The 20,804-nt window shown below is 48.4% G+C and overlaps 2 protein-coding genes across 2 annotated transcripts; both read left to right on the forward strand.

Annotated features, from left to right (window-relative positions):
- The first annotated feature begins 4,314 nt into the window (after positions 1-4,314).
- LOC102444947 (olfactory receptor 52E4-like) lies at positions 4,315-5,262 on the forward strand. Its single transcript, XM_006110801.4, has one exon. The coding sequence runs from the start codon at positions 4,315-4,317 to the stop codon at positions 5,260-5,262; it is 948 nt and encodes a 315-aa protein (XP_006110863.3).
- Positions 5,263-15,924: 10,662 nt separating this feature from the next.
- On the forward strand, positions 15,925-16,878 carry LOC149526096 (olfactory receptor 52N2-like). The gene has a single exon (XM_089771805.1). The coding sequence runs from the start codon at positions 15,925-15,927 to the stop codon at positions 16,876-16,878; it is 954 nt and encodes a 317-aa protein (XP_089627931.1).
- The last annotated feature ends 3,926 nt before the right edge of the window (positions 16,879-20,804 follow it).

The raw sequence follows: 20,804 nt of genomic DNA on the forward strand, positions 1-20,804 counted from the left end.
ATGGGGCCCGGCTCCGTGGGAAGGAGGCCACATCCCTTTCAGGATTCACAGGGACCCCAGCTTGGGCTGAGGTGCTTCCCTGCCCCAAAACAGAACAAGGCACCGGGCACGTGATGAGTTAGGGAGTCAGTCTGGGGTCCGTTCCCCTCAGCACAGCCATGAAATAGCCCGGGGGGCTTGCCCCTGCTTGTTTCCGAATCACTAAGCAGCGGGGCCTTGTTTTCGGTGCCCCTCAACCCGCCCTGATTGATGGCCTCCAGCCGATGGTGGCTGCGCTTCAGTGCCTGAGTGGATCCTTCCGGATGAATGGTTTTATGTAGAACACAAGGTTGAGACGTCAGCCCGTATTTTCCTCAGGCTGCACTGAATTCAGGCTTGGATTGGGGTTAGGACACAGTACGGAGCTCAGGAGTCCGCGGTCTGTGAATTCACAGAGACTCGTACCTCCTCCGCTCGCAATGGAGAGCTCTGGCCAGTAACCTGGGTGTGGGGCAGGTTCCCTGCCTTGTATCTGCCAAAAAGCAGGACTCCTCACTTGGAGAAGGATACACATTTTTCAGCAGGGGTAAGACACCTCCTTTCCTCCCTTCACTCAGGAAGTCGGCTGAACTGTAACATGTGCGACGGTCAAACATCAATTCCATCGGAAGCAGACCCCCAGCATTGGCAATTTCAGCTCAGAGGCTTAAAGTTTGGCAAACGTAGAAGCATCCAAAAATGGAGTCTTTTAATGAAAGTGTTCAGCCAGCCTTCACTATAGGAGCAGCAGCTGCCACAGCCAGTCAATTTGTGACTCTCCTTCAGCTGAGCTTCTCGCTCCAGTGTCTGCAGCAAGGAGTTCCACAGGCTAAGTGGGGTTTGGGTGACTCATTTTATTTTTATCGTGGTTAAATGAAACGGAAGCTTCCCGTGTTCATGGGTCATGAGAGGTATGAAATGAATGGGTAGCAGGTTTAAAACTAATAAAAGGAAGTTCTTCTTCACACAGCGTGTTGTCAACCTGTGGAACTCCTTGCCAGAGGAGGCGGTGAAGGCTAGGACTATAATAGAGTTTAAAGAGAAACTGGATAAATTCATGGAGGTTAGGTCCATAAAAGGCTATTAGCCAGGGGATAAAATGGTGTCCTTGGCCTCTGTTTGTCAGAGGCTGGAGAGGGATGGCAGGAGACAAATCGCTTGATCATTGTCTTCGGTCCACCCTCTCTGGGGCACCTGGTGCTGGCCACTGTTGGTAGTCAGAATACTGGGCTAGATGGACCTTTGGTCTGACCCAGTACGGCCATTCTTATGTTCTTATGTTCTTATGAACTATCACTTCCTGGTCTGCTTTATAACACAGGCCGTGAAATTTCAGGCAGTTAGCCCAATATTGGGTCCTGTAACCTGTGTCTGATTAAGGCCCAAGCAACATTAGGACTTCATGTTATAGAGCCACAGTACCTGGGGCTGAGAAGAGTCAGGTATTCTCACCCCTACCAAATTTTAGGATTTGCTGCACCTAAACCATCCCACACAGATTATTCTCCAACCTCTCCAGAAAACCTCCACTGAAGGGGTTTCCAGAACCACATTCCATTCTCCTCCTGGTCTTAGTTGGGAAGTTTTATCTGGAGATTGCATCTAAATCTGTTCTGCTGGAGTTTGAACACACAGGTTCTTGTTCTGCCTGCTGGCAAGAGAGAACAACTTTTTGTCGTGTGTTTTATGGCAGCCTTTCAGGTATTTGGGCAACAAAATGGCAAATGAAATGTAATGTTGATAAATGTAAAGTAATGAACATTGGAAAAAAATAATGCCAGCTAGACATAGAAAATGATGGGGACTAATTTGGCTACAACGACTCAAGAGAGGGATCTTGGAGTCATTGTGGATAGTTCTCTGAAAACATCCACTCAGTGTGCAGTGACAGTCAAAAAAGCAAATAGAATGTTTGGAATCATTAAAAAAGGGATAGAGAATAAAACAGAGAATTTGTTATTGCCAAACAAACAAAATGACGTTTTTCGTCACTCTGTCAACCTGTGGAACTCCTTGCCAGAGGATGTGGTGAAGGCTAGGACTTTAACAGGGCTCAAAAAAGAGCTAGATAGAATCATGGAGGTTGGGTCCATCAATGGCTATGAGGCAGGATGGGTAGGAATGGTGTCCCCAGCCTCTGTTTGTCTGGAAATGGGTGACAGGAGGGATCCCGTCGACGGAGGCATGTAGATTAGCCAGATCGGCAGAGGGAAATGAAGCTGCGATTAAAATAATCGCGGCTTCATTTAAATTTAAATGGCTGCCCCGCTCTGCCGATCAGCTGTTTGTCGGCAGATCGGGGCAGTCTGGACGCGACGCGCCGACAAAGAAGCCTTTCTTGATCGGCACAGGTATGCCTCGTGAAACCAGGTTTACCTGTGCCGATCAAGAAAGGCTTCTTTGTCGGCGCGGCGCATCCAGACTGCCCCGATCTGCCGACAAACAGCTGATCGGCAGAGCGGGGCAGCCATTTAAATTTAAATGAAGCTGCGATTATTTTAATCGCGGCTTCATTTCCCTCTGCCGATCTGGCTAATCTACATGCCTCCGTCAACGGAGGCATGTAGTCTAGACACACCCTTAGATATTACTTGTTGGGAACTACTCTTTGTTTTCCCAGTTGAAGGGACTTCGTTCCATTCTTCATTGCCTCATAGACTCATAGACTTTAAGGTCAGAAGGGACCATTATGATCATCTAGTCTGACCCCCTGCACAGTGCAGGCTACAGAATCTCACCATCCCTCCTAGAATAATCCTTTCACCTAGATCTCAGATATTGAAGCCTTCAAATACTTTGAAGGTTCCAAGATGCAGAGAATCCTCCAGCTGTGATCTGTGCCCCATGCTACAGAGGAAGGCGAAAAACCTGCAGGGCCTCTGCCAATCTACCCTGGAGGAAAATTCCTTCCCGACCCCAAATATGGCGATCAGCTAAACCCTGAGCATGTGGGCAAGACTCACCAGCCAGACACCCAGAAAGTTCTCTATAGTAACTCCTATAGTAACTCTCCATTGACATATTTCCCACTGAAAATGAATGGTCAATTAGTTACCAAGTTCATATTATCTCATCAAGCCATCCCCTTATCATAGAACCACAGAGCTGGAAGAGACCTCTGAAGATCATCAAGTCCAGCCCCCTGCTCTAGGCAGGACCAATCCCATCTAAATCAACCCGGCCTCTTCTCTATCGTATGCCCCCTACTTTGTCTCTGCTGTAAACTAAATAGTTTCAGACTCTTCCGCTGTCCGCACCTGCCAACCTCCCCAGTTCTCATACCCTGTCTTGAAATTCTCCTTTCTACCTGCTACATCATGTCTAGAGACTAGGTTACCACAACTGAGAGCATCACCAGAGCAGGTTAATCTCCATCCTATTCTTTAGGTATCCAGCCATTGTCTTTGTTTTGTCACGGCTGTGAAAGAGCAGGTGTTTCCAAAGTGCTGCTCTCAGTGACATCCAGGTCTTTTCCCTGAGGTGCACTGTTCTTGGGATGTTCTAACCTAGCACAAGTCTTAGCAAAGCTTTGGGGTTTCCCCCACTCTCAGAATTGGAGCAACTGGGGTGACTGGAGAACTGCCTAAGGCATTGTCATGGTCATGAGGGATGGCCAGTAGCCTGGGGACTATGGGGTTAACTGTACCTAGCCAGGTAGCAGTCAGCCAATAGAAATGCAGATAGGGATTTCAAACTGAGACAAAGGAATTTTGGGGGGGTTTCCCTTTTTTGTCTCTGAGCCAGTTTGCTCTAGATACTGAGGGGGACAGACAACATGTCTCTCTCCAAGAAAAGACTCTTTACCATCTGTAAGCAGGGTAAAGTTTTGATACATCCATTAGGTTTTTATTGTTTTCTGTTGTGGGACTTTGGATCTGATGTCTGTGCTGTTAGGGAATCAGCCTTGACAAGCATGGACTCTCTTCTCTTGCTTTCATCGGATGGAGACAAACTGGGAGCTAATCAGTATCCACCCTATTTTCTGCTGGTGTCTATTAAGGTTTTCCACACTGCTATGTGCAGGAATCATTGTTGCATGGAGCATCATCAAACGTGGAATTGGCAATGGCGCTGTCGGTTGTTAATGGTTTGTTTACTTGAATAATCTCAAAAAATGAGAAAAGCCCCCAACAGTGCATGTTGTGTCTCATTAACATTGTGTCTCTGTGCAGGTGTTTATCCAGTGACCATCAACCTGGACCCTGGGCAACCATTTTTACTGGAAGTCACAGGAATCTGTGGCACTTTCGTGAGACACTGTTCTGCCACAGAGTTGGACACCTTCTCCCTTGCGCCATGTCAGATTCCAACCAGACCCACTTTTCCAACCCCTCCACCTTCATCCTGCTGGGCATCCCAGGCCTGGAGACGGCCCATGTCTGGATCTCCATCCCCTTCTGCATCATGTACATTGTAGTCATCTTGGGGAACTTCACCATCCTGTTCATTGTGAAGAGGGAGCCGAGCCTCCATGAGCCCATGTACTATTTCCTCTGCATGCTGGCCGTCACCGACCTGGTCCTGTCCACGTCCACCCTGCCCAAAGTGCTGAGCATCTTCTGGTTCAATTCCAGGGAGATCAATTTCAGTGCCTGCCTCACCCAGATGTTCTTCATTCACAGCTTCTCCATGGTGGAGTCGGGGATCTTCGTGGCCATGGCGTTGGATCGCTACGTGGCCATCTGCCATCCCCTGAGATATTCCACCATCCTCACGAACCATGTGGGGGCCAAGATGGGTGTGGCTTTAGTGCTGCGCGGCTGTGTGCTGGTGCTGCCTATTCCCTTCCTGGCTCAGCAATGGCCATATTGCAGAACCAACATTATCGCCCATTCGTACTGTGAGCACATGGCCGTGGTGAAGCTGGCCTGTGCGGACATCAGCCTCAGTAATTATTACAGTCTCTCTGTGGCTCTGCTTGTTGCTGTTCTGGATTTCATTTTTATTGTCATATCCTATATTCAGATCCTCAGGACCATATTCAGCCTCCCCACAAAGGACGCCCGGCTGAAGACTTTTGGGACCTGCAGCTCCCATCTCTGTGTCATTTTGGTCTCTTATGTCCCATCTCTCTTCTCCTTCCTCACACACCGGTTTGGCCAGAATGTGCCCCTGTATTTCCACATTCTCAATGCCAATGTGTATCTCCTGGTGCCCCCCATGCTGAACCCCATCATCTATGGGGTGAGGACCAAGCAGATCCGGGACAAGCTGCTCAAGCTCTTTACTCATAAAGGGAATTAAAAGTTTTCTCCTGGGGCTTGGGCTATCAGACTGAGCTCCATGCGTAAGTGGCTCATGACATGGTGCTAGGCCCTCTGTCCTGAATCACTTTTAGGGTGTGTCTACACAGCAGCCTAAATTAAAAATTAGATTCACAATTTGTGCTATGTAACTTGTATATCTTATTTCGATTCCATTTCAAAATAGCTTATTTCGAAATCTGTCGCATTTACACAGTGCCAAATTTGGAAGATCCCACACTATTTCAAGGAACTATTTCAACAGGAAATCCAAATCTGACGAAGTGGGACTTTGCCCATGAAAACTTAAGCTCCAATAAAACTGTTAGTCTATAATGTGCCACGGGACTTCTTGTTGTTTATTTTGACAGGAGTGCTGAAATAGCGTGCCCGTTATTTCAAAAAATATTTCAAAATTACGATTGGTTTGTTAAAAAATGGGGTAGCTCTTTTGGGATACCTCCAGTATCCTGAAATCAACGCTTTGTGTACACGTACCCCTTACTAACTCATCTCAGAGACATTGAATCCTTTTCTGACCTCACTGTGCTGTGTCAGTGTCCGAAATTGGAGCATTCATGCTTGTGGACTTGGTTGGGGTGTAAGCCTTTTGTCAAGCACCACCCCAGTTGTGCCTCTTCCACCCCTTTTCCTGTTGCTTGCTCCTCTCTTCCCCTCTCCCTGTCGCTCTCCAGATACATTCCACCTGCCTCTTCCAACCCCAAGGTGGAAAGGGACTCTTTGAGATTTTGGTAGGGATCACAATATTAATTTGAAGGGCTGTCTAGGCTCTGGAAATCTCCAGGTTTTTTTGGTAGGTCACTTAGCAATGAGTTGATGGGGCATTGTATCTAATCTACTGTATGTCTGAGGATATTTTCTGTCAATCAGTCTGGGTATGTCTACACTACCCTCCTAGTTCGAACCAGGAGGGTAATGTATGCATACCGCACTTGCTAATGAAGCCCGGGATTTGAATTTCCCGGGCTTCATTAGCATAAGCGGGGAGCCGCCATTTTTAAATCCCCGCTGCTTCGAACCCCGTGCAGCGCGGCTACACGGGGCTCGAACTAGGTAGTTCGGACTAGGGTGCCTATTCCGAACTACTGGTACACCTCGTTTCACGAGGAGTAACGGTAGTTCGGAATAGGAACCTAGTCCGAACTACCTAGTTCGAGCCCCGTGTAGCCGCGCTGCACGGGGTTCGAAGCAGCGGGGATTTAAAAATGGCGGCTCCCCGCTTATGCTAATGAAGCCCGGGAAATTCAAATCCCGGGCTTCATTAGCAAGTGCGGTATGCATACATTACCCCGCTAGTTCGAACTAGCGGGGTAGTGTAGACATACCCTCTGAGAGTTTGTTTGTTCAAGAACTTGTCCAAAATTTTAAGAGCTAGGAATACCAAACTTGGTAGGCAGCTTCCTCTTACCATAGCACAGAGCAAGGGCAGGACCTGGCTGTGCCAGGAAAATGGGAGGTGCCTAAAATGGGAACGGTTCTCAAAAAGCCATACAGAAAAGAAGCAGAATCACGAGGCAGGCAAAAAGGGCTCAGAACAGGTGCACCCCCCTTCTGGACCTGCCCCACCCCTCAGTGACCCCTTAGGGATTGTGCGAGGTGAGGGGATTGAATTATACACCCCATTTGTATTGGAGCATTGCCGGCTTTGACAGGAAGCATGGGGAAAGTGCACAGTTTTCTGCATCCCTCACACTGGCCAGAGAGTGCAGGAGACAGACAAACCAGGACCTGCCCCAGCTGGGGGGACATGCACCCCACCACTCGCTGTGACTGCTGGAGCTGCAGCTGCCACGGACCTTTGGTCTGACCCGGTATGGCTGTTCGTATGTTGGACAGGCACTTCTCACCTCGTCACAAGAATTTGTGGTGAGAGAAGGATATAGAACCTTCATCCCTAGAGCAGTGATTTAAATGAAGCATGATCATTTTCATTTTATCCCCCCCCCCAAAAAAAAAGAAGTGGCTTAAGGACCCAAGCAACACTGGGTAAATCTTCTAGTTCTTATACAAAAGAGAGAAAATGAACTAAATATTAGACGCCCTCTATTCAAACAAGAACATGATTTCACGTCTTGCGGCACGTCATTTCGGGGATCCTGGTTCGGTTAAAATGTAAATGTTCATTCAAACCTTATTACAGACACTGCAGAAAGAGGTGGGGGTCAGGCCTTTGGGGTTCTACCTTACCTCTAGGAGAGGAGCTGGAGATAATGGGTTACCACAGGCGGCAGCTACACCGGGAGTCTGTATAAGAACATCAGAATGGCCAGACTGGATGAGGCCAATGATCAACCTTGTCGTGCTAATAAGAAGCCCCCGGGATCGTTAGAGGGGAAAGGTAATACACCACATTTATTGAGAATACAATGGCAAAGAAGTTAACATCTGCTTACACAGAGGGTACGTCTAAACTACCTGGCTCCATTGACGGAGCCATGTAGATTTGTTTGTTTGGCAAAGGGAAATGAAGCCGCGATTTAAATCATCGCGGCTTCATTTAAATTTAAATGGCTGCTGCACTGAGCCGACAAACAGCTGATCAGCTGTTTGTCGGCTCAGCGCGCTAGTCTGGACGCTCCCCTGCCGACATGAAAGCCCTTTATCAACCTCCCCGGTAAACCTCATCCTACGAGGCATAACGGGGAGGTCGATAAAGGGCTTCATGTCGGCAGGGGAGCGTCCAGACTAGCACGCTGAGCCGACAAACAGCTGATCAGCTGTTTGTCGGCTCACCGCGGCAGCCATTTAAATTTAAATTTAAATGAAGCCACGATTATTTGAATCGCGGCTTCATTTCCCTTTGCCGATCTGTCTAATCTACATGCCTCCGTCGACGGAGGCATGTAGTCTAGACACACCCAGACAGACAGACAAACACACCCACACACAGTCCCGCCAATCGATGTTATATTTATCAGTCCATGGTCCATGGCCAACCCCACTGATCATGGGAGGAGGAATGAGGCGTCTATTGGCCTGGACCAATGCTCCAGTCATGGCAGGATGTCCCCACTCTTACGACAAAACAGTTCTCCTTGTATAATAACAGTTCTCCTCTTTGCCATCAGGATCACTGGGTTTTGCATCGTCGTGTTGGTTTTCTAACGAAGCTACGTTTCTTGCACCTTACCTTCCTTGGTCTGCCATGCGAAGCTGGTTTCGATCATGAATGTTTTGTCCCATCAATTTGCCCACTGCTTACATCTTGCTGGGGATATACAGCAAACTTCGGCCTCTTTGCATCTGTTCTCAGCTTCTTCTTTGAACAGGTGACCTTTACACTTACCTCTCATACATTCCTTACTTGCTCATACATAAATATCCCGTGCCTAATTTGCATAAAAATGGCCACTGCGTTTTGCCGACTCAGCACTTTGTCGGCAAAAAGCGGCAGTCTAGAGGGGGATCTGTTGAGAGAGAAAGCCTTTTTTGACAGCTCCCTTATGCCTCCTGCAATGCTTTCTTTCTCGACAGATCCCCCTCTAGACTGCCGCTTTTTGCCGACAAAGCGCTGAGTCGGCAAAACGGAGTGGCCATTTTTATGCAAATTAGTCGCGGGATATTTAAATCACTGCCTCATTTGCAATGTCGACCTGCCTAATCTGCATCCCTCTGCCGACAGAGGGATGCAGGCTAGACATACCCCTAATGAGTTCTGTAGTGACACCATCTAGAGCTAGTTTTTTAATCAAAATGTACTAGGTACTAGGTCAAAATGTACTTGGTACTAGGTCAAACAATTGACAATGGTCTAAATGTATTACATCTCCCCATTTCCCTTCATCAAATTAGCATGTTAATGGCTTGTGATGGGGTGGCTGACCCACACTGACCCACAGAGTCCGAGGGAGGCTGTGCAGCAGGCTATCAATTAGAGCAGCACAAAGCAGCCAATCAAGCCCGGGCAAGCCTGTATAAGAAGGGTTGTATAGCAGAGCAGCTTCTGAAGGAGCTGAAGGAGAGAGGACTGGTGGCCTTGCAGTGAGTGTGAGGTTAGCATCCTGGGAAGAGCAGTGCAGAATCTGTAGATCCCTGTGGAAGGAGGAACCCGGACATGACACAGCTGGGAGGTGGTGTCATTGAAAGAGACGTTGTGGCCCTTGCAGTGATATGAGTCCAGGAAGGGAAGTGACAGTGGACGAGACACCACCAGGGGAGGGCTCAGTGCTGATTCCCAGGGAAGCCAGCAGGAGGTGCCGCAGCAGTGAGTATCACCCTACCAGATATGGTGGAGAACGTGGGCATTTGGATGCCCTAAAGGAAGGGGGTTGACAGAGGGACTCAGAGAATATTTCACTGCTGACCCCATATAACGCAATTAGGAAAACTATTTGAGAGGTGTATGGACATGCCAGTCAGGCCCTGGTTGGCAGCTCCATGCCATGCAGCCTCCCTGGAATTGGCTGCCTCCTGCACTGCCAAGGGCTCTAGTTGAGTGTGTGGAGACACAATGGAGCCTCAATATGCAAAGCATGCTTTGGCTGAGGGTTTCTATATCCTCCTGAACCAGACTCCAAACTCGATGTCCTTTGTCAGAAAAAAAGGGGCTCTCAAGAAGCGAGGGCAGCCTCAGGCCCCGCTCCTGCCAGTCGTCAGGAGACAGCAGAAAGAGACGGAGATTTTCTTTGACCTTTTTGGGCTCAGACGAAAATGTGTTCCATCTCATTCAAGTGCTTGGAAACCCAGGTTCTCTGCACTGGAAAAATACCCCCCATTAGGCAGAAGACCAGGCAGAGGGTTTAGTTCTGGGAATCCTTGAGCCTTCTAGCTGGGGCAGTACTGGGAAGCCTGGCTGAGCCAGGAACCTCAAATTTCAAATGCATCTGGGAGACACTGGGAAGGAATGAACCGAGATGGGGAGAACAAATCCAATGAGTCCAGGATATTTACATGGTACCCAGTCCTATGGAAACCTTGGCGTTATCCCCCATTTTCTAACTACTTAACTATATTTTTTCTTAAATACGCACAAATGCACAGAGCAGCCAATTCCTTCCTTACGCAACCCAGAGCCCAAAAGTTCTCCTCTCCCTTTGGGGAATATCCCTTAATTGCTGTTTACCCCTAACACTGAAAAAAGAGCCCAGAAGTGCAGACACGGTAAGAGAGACGTCGGCTGGACTGGCTCAGATCTGCAGCCTGTTTGCATCCAAATGCAGCTTCTCCTCTCGAGGCTGAGAGAACCGCACTGGGACTGCCCAGAGCTGAGTTATAAACACTGCGCACTCCTGTGTTGTTCCTCAGCGTAGGAGGCTGCTGCAGACACTGGACTGAGAGAGGGGCGGGACGCGGCTGCCTGAGAGAGGTTCCTACAGAAGACACGTCCCCCTCAGAATTCAAAGGTACCTGTTTCCTTCGGAGCAGCTGCCCTGCTTCACAGACCCAGTGCTCTGTGCAGATGGTGGGATAGACAGTCAGACTGGTCCTTTCTTCTCTGCACAGCCATGGTCCCAGGGAAAGATCTTTCTGCCCGGCAACAGGGGCTAAAATGTCCATCCTTCCTGAGCAGTGCAAGCTGCTCATGTCCAGCTGCAACGTGGCTGCATTTCAGTGGCACGAGGGATCGCGCAGGATCCATGGTTTCCAGAGATAAAGAATATCAGGACTAATTGGGAGGCTGTCCTTCGCGCAGCCCCTCATGAGGCAAAACTTCCCTTGGAGTAAGAACTGAGTAAAGTCATTGGGAGCCTGCAGAAGTTAATGCAGAGAGACTGCCCGCTCCTACTCTTGTGTTTCAGGGTCTGGCTGTTAACACAGAGGCTGTTACCTGCCCTTTATCCGCAGTAAGGCACGGGGCAGCTAGGGCACCTAATGGGGAATCCTTCTAAGATGTTTTCAGCAACTTCTCTCCTCAAATTATTCTTGAGTTCAGCTGAGCTGTCATGCCCTCTCCTTTCAAAAAAAATCCCTCAGAAGCCCACACTCAGCCCTGGACATTACAATCCAAATGGCTAACTGCTCAAATGTAGGCTATATTGTTAGAAACTGAAAATGAGATCTTCTAATGGAAGGCGTAAAACAGATTTAACTTTGTGAATCCCATTCCACAAGCTCCTTTCTCCAATAATGACTGTGGCAAGGAGTTCCACAGGTTAACTATTGATTATGTAAAAAAAAATTGTTTTGCTTGTTTTAGATGTTCAGACTTTCAATAATATGGAGTGTTCTCAGGTTTGGGTGTTTTGAGAGAGAATAGATATAAATCCCTAATCTATGTTCACAATCAATACATTCCTGGGGCTGAAAGTCAGAAAGGACCATTACATCATGCAGTCTGACTTCCTGTTGTCACCCACCCCATGTTTTATGGAAGCTGGCATATGCATATGCATAGCTTGAAGATGCTTTAGATAAAATGCCTCATGTAACAGGTCATCCTAAAAGTTACAATCTGATGAATCTCTACATCCTATTTGCATGCATGTATCATTCTTGTGTGAGTACAAATATAAAGTGTAATTCTGGTTTTTCATAGAATCACAGAATTGGAAGGGATCTCGAGAGGTCATCAAGTCCAGTCCCCTGCCCTCATAGCAGGACCAGATACTGTCTAGACCATCCCTGATAGACATTTATCTAACCTGCTCTTAAATATCTCCAGAGATGGGGATTCCATAACCTCAGTTAGGAACTTTTTTCTACTGTCCAACCTAAACCTCCCTTGCTGCAGTTTAAGTCCATTGCTTCTTGTTCTATCCCCAGGGGCCAAGAGGAACAAGTTTTTTCCCTCCTCCTCGTGACACCCTTTTAGATACCTGAAAACTGCTATCATGTCCCCCCTCAATCTTCTCTTTTCCAAACTAAACAAACCCAATTCCTTCAGCCTTCCCTCATAGGTCATGTTCTCTAGACCTTTCATCATTCTCGTTGCTCTTCTCTGGACCCTTTCCAATTTCTCCACATCCTTCTTGAAATGTGGTGCCCAGAACTGAACACAATACTCCAACTGAGGCCTAACTAGCGCAGAGCAGAGCGGAAGAATGACTTCTCATGTCTTACTCACAACACACCTCTTAATACATCCCAGAATCATGTTTGCTTTCTTTGCAACAGCATCACACTGCTGACTCATATTCAGCTTGTGGTCCACTATACCCCCTAGATCCCTTTCTGCCGTGCTCCTTCCCAGAGAGTCGCTTCCCATTCTGTGTGTGTGAAACTGATTGTTCCTTCCTAAGTGGAGCACTTTGCATTTGTCTTTATGAAACCTCATCCTGTTTACCTCAGACCATTTCTCCAATTTGTCCAGGTCATTTTGAATTATGACCCTATCCTCCAGAGCAGTCGCAACCCCTCAAATTTGGTGGCTGAGCGCTGCGTGGGGGGCCAGCCGCTCCCCCGGTGGTATCCAAGGGTGGTCCCTGCTCCGGGACAGCTCTTTTCCAGCAGGCTCCCCCCATCTCCAGCCACCTCTGGCTGCTTGCTCCCAGGGCTGGTGTCACCTCTGCCGCCTGCCCCTCAACCCTTTGCTTTCCCCCATCACTGTTCTCGCCCTGGGGCACCTAGTAACCCCCCTGCTTCCCTTTGCTCCTCTCTGCCCTCGGTGCCTCTGGCTGGGCAGCTCAAGCCCCTTCTGTTCTGGGACAATGGCCAGGAGGAGCCAAGACCCCGCACAGCCCTGGCAGGGGGGATTCCCTCTGCCCCTCAGCTAAGCCCTGGAGTGGTTATTCCCAGCCTGTCTGTGCCCCAGCCTTGCGGGTCCCCAGGCAAAGGTGCTTAGCAACATCTTCACACACTGTCCTCTCCTCTAGGGCTTGCTCTAAGGTGGTGGTGGGGTTGCTTTGTACCCTCGGCACCCTCCCACATGGAACCACGTCACTGGCCAGGATCCCTGAAGCCCTGGCAGCCACGTTCCAAGCGCTCTGGTGCTCAGTGCGCCCTGAGGGCTTAACCCCTTCCTGCCCATGCTCGAATCCGGGGACAAGAGGTAGCTGACAGGAGAACCCGTACAGACAGTCTACGTGCTGGCTAAATGGGAATACTGTGACGGCCCTGCAGTAGCATCTTCAGGGTAGAGGAGCCTGAGAAAAGCATCCAGTCTGGTTGGGTTGATCCTGTTTTGGGCAGGGGGCTGGACTCGGTGACTCCTGAAGTCTCTTCCAGCCCTGGGATTCTAGGATTCTAGGAGGTGGGTAGTTGATTCCAGCAGTTAATCATCCTTAGCTGTAAACGTCTGGCCTTTATTTCCAGAGGGAATATGCCCATGTCAAGGAATATGCCTGAGGACAGGACAAGAAGCAATGGGCTGAAATGGCAGCAAGGAAGGTTGAGGTTGGACATTAGGAAACATTTCCTACCTGCAAGGGTGGTGAAACACTGGAGAAAGTTGGCGGGAGGTTGTGGAATCTCCATCTGTGGAGATATTTAAGAGTAGGTTAGATAGACATTCATCCAGGATGGTCTAGATGGTACTGGGTCCGGGCATGAGGGCAGGGGACTGATGACCTCTCGAGGTCCCTTCCAGTTCTAGTATTCTATGATTCTATGATTCCAGCCACTGGACCTAACTCTGCCTTTCCCTAGTAGATTATAGAACACTGTATCACCCATGGTTTTCTCTCCATAGTTGCTTCTGCTTGCTAGTCTTTCTGATAAATACATGGATGAAGCTCTTGCTGCCGCTCACTCTCCAGCATTTCCTCCAAACTCCAATCATTGTTCGGCCTCTTTTCGGCACCCTCGCCAATTCCTCAACACCTGTTTTGAAATTGGACTCCAGAAATGGTTGTGTCAGTTTCGCCAAGGCCAAGGCCGTGCAAAGATACGATCCTGTCTCTGCTCCCGCTCACCACTCCCTCCGCCCATTGGGTAACATAATTATACTGGGAGCTCAGGATGAGCTGTAGTCAACAATGACTCCAAAACCCATTCTTTGAATAATGAGACGCTTACTTGAATGGTGTGAAGAGTGTTGCATATAGGCCTCCGCCAAAGCTATTACTTGATATTACACATACATTTTGGGGAAATGCATTAAATCAGAGGTTCCCAAACTGAGGGGCATGAAGAAATTCCAGGGGGAGTGCAAGGCGATCCAGGCCTCCCTCCTCTTCAATCCCCCCCTCCTAGAAAGAGCCCGGTTCGTCCAGTAAAAAAGTTCAGAAAATACCAGATGTGAAATGTCCGGTATTTTCTGTTTCTCCTGGCTTGGGCATCTGCTGGAACACACTCACATGGGCTGGTTGGGACGGGAGGAGGATGGAGTGTCCTGGGCAGACTTCATAATGGCCACCTTAAAAGGGCAATGCCTGCTCTGCTCTTAAAAGAGCAACTTTTTTTTTTTTGGTCAACAAATTTTTCTCTTTTTTTTTTACATTGGTCCCAGAGCTGCGACTGTTTTTTGGCCCTGGCCAGATTTTTTTTTTCTTCTCAACAAATTTCAGCTATTTTTTTTTTTGTGGCAGGGAGTGTGTGGATTTCTCAAAACTCAAAAAGTGGGCATAATGCCAAAAAGTTTGGGAACCACTGCATTAAACTGTAAGGTCCTGACCACACATGACTTAGAGAATAACAAAACCTGCTGCCGATTGCATTGCGGTGAACATTGTTTAAGGGGGGGCGGTTGTCGTCTTAGTCTCAGTAGGATGCTGGGCTCTGGAAGGTATCTTTGGCTTTGTATTTGTTTCTTTGTAACTTTCAGCCCTCACGCCTTTTACATTTTGCACCTGATTCTAAGATTGTTGAGTGCTGCAACTTTGTCACTTTTAGCCACTGTGCTTGTAAGGTGCATTCCGCCCTGTGATAAGAGTGTGTGGGGGAGTGGACCATGTTTGGGGTAAGGGACACAGCAAGGCTAAACCCGTGGAGCCAGGAGCCAGGAGCTAGGTAGTGACTAATTAAAGACCCAAGGCAGCTCTAAGTAAACAACGGTCCCATAGTGAGGGAGGTCTGGACATGCTCCTGAGTGACTAACGTGGAGGAAGGACCCCTGCATGCGTGACAAGAGTGGCCCAGTTCCAATAAAAGGAGCGAGCTCATGGCAGAAGCCCTCTTTCTGACCAGCTCACCAGCCGGGATCCATGGCGAGAGGCAGACCTCCGGAGTCAATGTGCATTGGCCTGCTCTAAACCTTTTGCATGTGTAAGTGTGTGAGGGCAAGAATGATGGTGTGTCAATGGACTAATGAATGTGTGTGCTTGTGTTTTTGTGGGTGATGCTCACTCCTCTTGAGTTTAACCCCATAAAGCATTGTTAATTTCTCATTTAATAAATCCATATGAGAGTACTCTGGGTGGTCTCCAGTGAAATTTGGGGTAACAAAGAACAGGTAATCTCCCGTGAGAACAGTAGCAGTGTATGTTATGAAGCTTCAGGGGGTAGCCGAGTTAGGCTGTACAGGTAAACTGAGAAAACAACAAGTGGTCTGGGAGCACTTTATAGACAAACAAAACATGGAGATGGGATCATGAGCTTACATGGGCACAGCCCACTTCTTCAGATGACCGGAGTCCTTTTTTTTCTGGGGGGAGATGAAGTGGTCTGACATAAATGTTGTTTCTCCATCCAGGCATTTGTACTGAGAGCATCATCCTGGATCTTGGGCACATAGAAGAAGCCAGGAAATCTAACGAAGCCAGGGGATCTAACGGTACAATCAGGAGACACCATTCTGTGACAGAGTGGGACCTTTCTACTCTACTCCATGTCAGATTCCAACACAACTGACTTCACCAACACCTCCACCTTCATCCTGCTGGGCATTCCCGGCCTGGAGACCGCCCATACATGGATCTCCATCCCCTTCTGCACCATGTACATCATAGCCCTCCTGGGGAACATCACCATCCTGTTCATTGTGAAAAGGGAGCTGAGCCTCCATGAGCCCATGTACTATTTCCTCTGCATGTTGGCAGTAGCTGATCTGGTCCTGTGTTTTTCGATTCTGCCCAAAGCTCTGAGCATCTTCTGGTTCAATTCCAGGGAGATAGAATTCAATGCCTGCCTCGCCCAGATGTTCTTCATTCACTGCTTCTCAGATATCGTGTCCGGGATCTTCGTGGCCATGGCATTGGATCGCTACGTGGCCATCTGCCATCCCCTGAGACATTCCACCATCCTGACTAACCCTTTGGTGGCCAAGATAGGCCTGGCTGTGGTGCTGCGTGGTGCCATGCTCACACTGCCCATTCCTGTCCTGGCAAGACAGTGGCCGTATTGCAGAACCAATATCATCCCCCACACCTACTGCGAGCACATAACTGTGGTGAAGCTGGCCTGCGCCGACATCCGCCTTAGCAGTTACTACGCACTCTTTGTGCTATTCTTTATGAGTGGGCTGGATATTTCTTGTGTTGCCATGTCCTACACACAGATCATCAGGGCCGTCTTCCGCCTCCCCACAAAGGATGCCCAGCTCAAGACTTTTGGCACCTGCAGCTCCCACCTCTGTGTTAGCTTAGTCGTTTGCATTTTGGCTCTTTTCTCCTTGATCACCCATCGGTTTGGCCAGAAAGTGCCTTTACATTTCCACGTTCTCATTAGCAACATGTACATCCTGGTGCCCCCCATGCTAAACCCCATCATCTACGGGGTGAGGACCAGACAGATCCGGGACATGCTGCTGAAGCTGATGGTTCATAAAGGGACTTACCGGTAATTTTTTTTGTCTCTTAGGGCTCGGCCTCTCAGACGGATCTCTATGCAGAACTGGCTGGTGACATGGTGCTGGGCCGTCTTCCCCAAATCACTCCCTGGGCATTGAAAATGACATTAAATCTTTCCCTATTCTCACAGTGCTGGGTCAGTGATTCCCATATGAGGATCAATCTATGCAGAACTCTTTGAGTTTCCATCTTTCTAATTGCTGGTACCCGACACCTGACCCAGTTAAAAACTGGAATAAATTACCTAGGGAGGTTGTGGAAGCTCCATCACTGGAGATATTGAAGAGGAGGTTGGACAGACATCCAACAGGGATGGTCTAGGCCAGGCCTACTCAACTCTGGAAGCCCGAGGGGTCACAATGATACTCGCAGCTCATACTGAGGGCTGCAACTTAAGTATGGTTGCACATACATGCAAATATTAATGCAAATATATGCAAATAGCTTCTTTCACACTGATGGGCATGAATACAAAGCCCTTCCCACAATGCCCTGGCACTTCTGGCACCTCCTCCCTGGGGGGTAGAAATGCCGATACCCTGTACCCATCTGTTCCAGCCAGCCCATCCGCTTGTGTCTTTCACTTGGCCTGGGAGATGCCTCGCCATTGTGGAGAGTGTTCCCAGTGGAGGCCATGTTCAAAGGATCCCACCCGTGGGCTGCGTGTTGAGCCCCGCGTAAACCCAAACCGCACCGCAGGCCGCAAACAAACAGGCCGTGGGCCACATGTGACTCACGGGCCATGTTTTGAGTAGCCCTGGTCTAGACAGTGCTTGGTCCTGCTATGAGGGCCGGGGAGTGGACTCGATGAGCTCTCAAGGTCCCTTCCTCGTCTCGTGTTCTAGGATTCTATTATCCCCGCTATTTTGCTGACCCCTTCTGCCAGCGGCTCTTCCCTTGCTTTGCCCCCAATATCTCACCCCTGCCTCTTGCTCCTCTCCTCCCCTTGTCCTATTGCAGTTAGAGACCTTTCCCTTCACCCTCACCCCGAGTTCTTGGGCTGTACACAAAAAGAAACGGACTAGAAGTCGGATATTTAGGCCCTGTTACATGTACTGGGGTTAGTTGCCAACAAACGTATCCATAGCTCTGATCTGCCCCTCTCCTTAGCTGGCATAATTATTCTGGAAATGGAGACTCTTACCCCTCCCCCTTTCAGTTTTTGGTGATGTTCTGCCTTGGAGGGTGCTGAGTCTGTGGTCTCCATCCCTCCTCTTTCATGTCCCACAGAAGGAAGGAGGACCAAGAGGTTGTGATATGGTTGGAGACAGGAATTTCTTTGGCCTTTTAGTGGTTTACATCTTCCTGCCAATACCCGCTTGCCTCTCACAACTAGTTGTTGGGCCTTGACTTAAAGAATGTGCACATGTATTATACTCACCGCATGACCTGTATCACTTTTTAACTCTTCTTTTCTATTCCCATTATATTAACAACCCTTCTGGCCATGCAGGAAAAAAAACCCACACGCAGTGAACATAAACATAAGAACATAAGAACAGCCAGACCAACGGCCCATCCAGCCCAATATCCTGTCTGCCGACAGTGGCCAATCAGGTGCCCCCAGAGAGAGTGAACAGAACAGAAAATCATCACGTGATCCCTCTCCTGTCACACATTTCCAGCATCTGACACACAGAGGCTAGGGACACTATTCCTACCCACCCTGGCAAATAGCCATTGATGGACTGACCCTCCATGAATGTATCTAGTTCTTTTTTTGAACCCTGTTAAAGTCCTGACCTTCACAACATCCTCTGGCAAGGAGTTCCACAGGTTGATCGTGCACTGAGTGAAGAAAAACTTCAATCTAGAGAGGCTAATGAGGGTGACTGAAATTGCAAATCAAGCCCGGGATTTAAATATCCACCGCTTGATTTGCATGTTCCCGGCCGGTTGCCATTTTAAAAATCGATTAGCCCAAAGTAACTGCCTGTGTCTACACGGGAGTCTGATTTAAAGCCCCTAAATTGAATTAGCTGGTAAACCTCATCGCAGGAGGCATACCAGCTAATTCGAGTTAGCGCTTTAAATTGGAATCCTGTTTCACTGCCGCGCGTAGACACGGGCAGTTACTTTGAGCTAGTCAACTTTTAAAATGGCGACCGTCCGGGAACATGCAAAGCAAGCACTGGGTAGTGTAGACATACCCTTATAGAATCCTAGGGCTGGAAGAGACCTCTGGAGTTATTGAGTCCAGCCCCCTGCCCAAAGCAGGACCAACCCCAACTCCATCATCCCAGCCAGGGCTTTGTCAAGCCAGGACTTAAAAACCTCTAGGGTTGGAGATTCCACCCCCTCCCTAGGAAACCCATCCCAGAGCTTCCCCACCCTCCTTGGGAAACATCCACCAGCAACCATGGGAACACGGTATTCTCAGGGGGAGGAGCCTGTTTTACTGCCATCGGTGGGCCAGATGGTTCAGGACTCCCATATTTATATCTCCTATGTTTACATGGGCACAGTTCCTCCTCTAGATCTGCAAGCCACCCCAGCAAAGAATCCGTTTACTGCTAAATGGTCTGACACGACTCCTTTGCCTTTGCAGTGGCTCATGTCTTTAAGGCCAATACCTCCACCACTAGTGTGGCTTGTTCCACACAAACCTGTCGTTCGATCAAAAGCCTTACTACGAAGGAGAACAGTTTCCCAGTTCGCCCCGTACACCACACCACTGCACAGGCCTTTTTTGTGCTATTCCTTTGAGGCCTTTGAGAAACCCCCCACATCTCCTTAGTCTCGTCCTGGGCTGACCACACCCCTGGAATGGGCTCTGATTCTTCCATATCCCTTTATTTTGAAAAAAATCATTATCCTGGCTTGCCAGAAGCCCAACTACCATTGCAAGAGCTGGCAACAAGGTCTCCAAGCAGTTGTACATAGTGCTGGGGATGGGGAGGGTATGTCTACACTGCAACACTATTTCGAAATAACTAGTGCTATTCCAAAATAACTTAATCCACGTTTACACAGCAGGCAATTATTTCGAAATAATGTCAAAATACCGTCAAGCTGGAGGACTTCTTACTCCGACTCCTGTAGTCCTCATTGTATGAGGAATAAGGGAAGTTGGAGGAAGAGTTCTCCATTTCAAAATAAGTGCTGTGTAGACATTCCCTATTTCAAAATATGCTATTTCTAAATACGATACATAGTTGACGTAGCTCAATTTGTGTAGCTTATTTGGAGGCAAGCCCTGCAGTGTAAACACATCCAGAATGAGTCACCTGTCCAACGTGTTACATTCAAATACGGGCACCAATGTGTTAGAGGCTTTCACCTTCACCATCTCCCCTTGCTCTGGTCCACAGACAGAGGCTATGTCTACACTGCAGCCTTTTGCCGGCAGAGAGTATGCTAATGAAGTGCTCGTTAACATTTGTTGCGTTGTCATTTGTATATTCTCTGTTGATGCTTTTTGCGCAAAAACAAACAGTGTAGACGGGTCCATTTTGCGCAAAAAATTCCTTTGGCGCAAGATCCTTATGCCTCAAAAAAGGCGACAAATGATGGGATTATGATTTTTTTTACAACGTGGCTACGTCTACATTGCACATTCTTGCAAGAGCCGTTCTGCCTGAAAATAAGCGGCAGAATGACTCTTGCTCCAGAGGGGGTTTTTGCGCAAGATGGAATAGTGTAGACTGCTCTTTCTTGCACAAAAGCCCCTTGCGCAAAAATGGCAGCTCATAATCATCGCCATGCCTCATTTGCATAGGTTCTTGTGCACAAATGCGCAATGTAGATGTAACCTGTGTGTCATGTAAGGTATGAATGGAAAAGTTACGATGTACTGAATACGATGCAGTTATTTTTGTGCATGTGTGATTTATGTTCCTAAAGGATCAGCATATCCAATGTGTTTGCTTCTGGGTAGCACCCCCGGATAGTTTACATCCAACCTAGCCAGTATCTCATG

This window comes from Pelodiscus sinensis, chromosome 1 (assembly GCF_052426305.1).
Source record: "Pelodiscus sinensis isolate ZL-2025 chromosome 1, ASM5242630v1, whole genome shotgun sequence".
Taxonomy (NCBI): Eukaryota; Metazoa; Chordata; order Testudines; family Trionychidae; genus Pelodiscus; species Pelodiscus sinensis.

Coding starts and splice junctions, on each gene's coding strand:
- LOC102444947 (XM_006110801.4), top strand. CDS start 4,315: ATGTCAGATTCCAACCAGACCCACTTTTCCAACCCCTCCACCTTCATC.
- LOC149526096 (XM_089771805.1), top strand. CDS start 15,925: ATGTCAGATTCCAACACAACTGACTTCACCAACACCTCCACCTTCATC.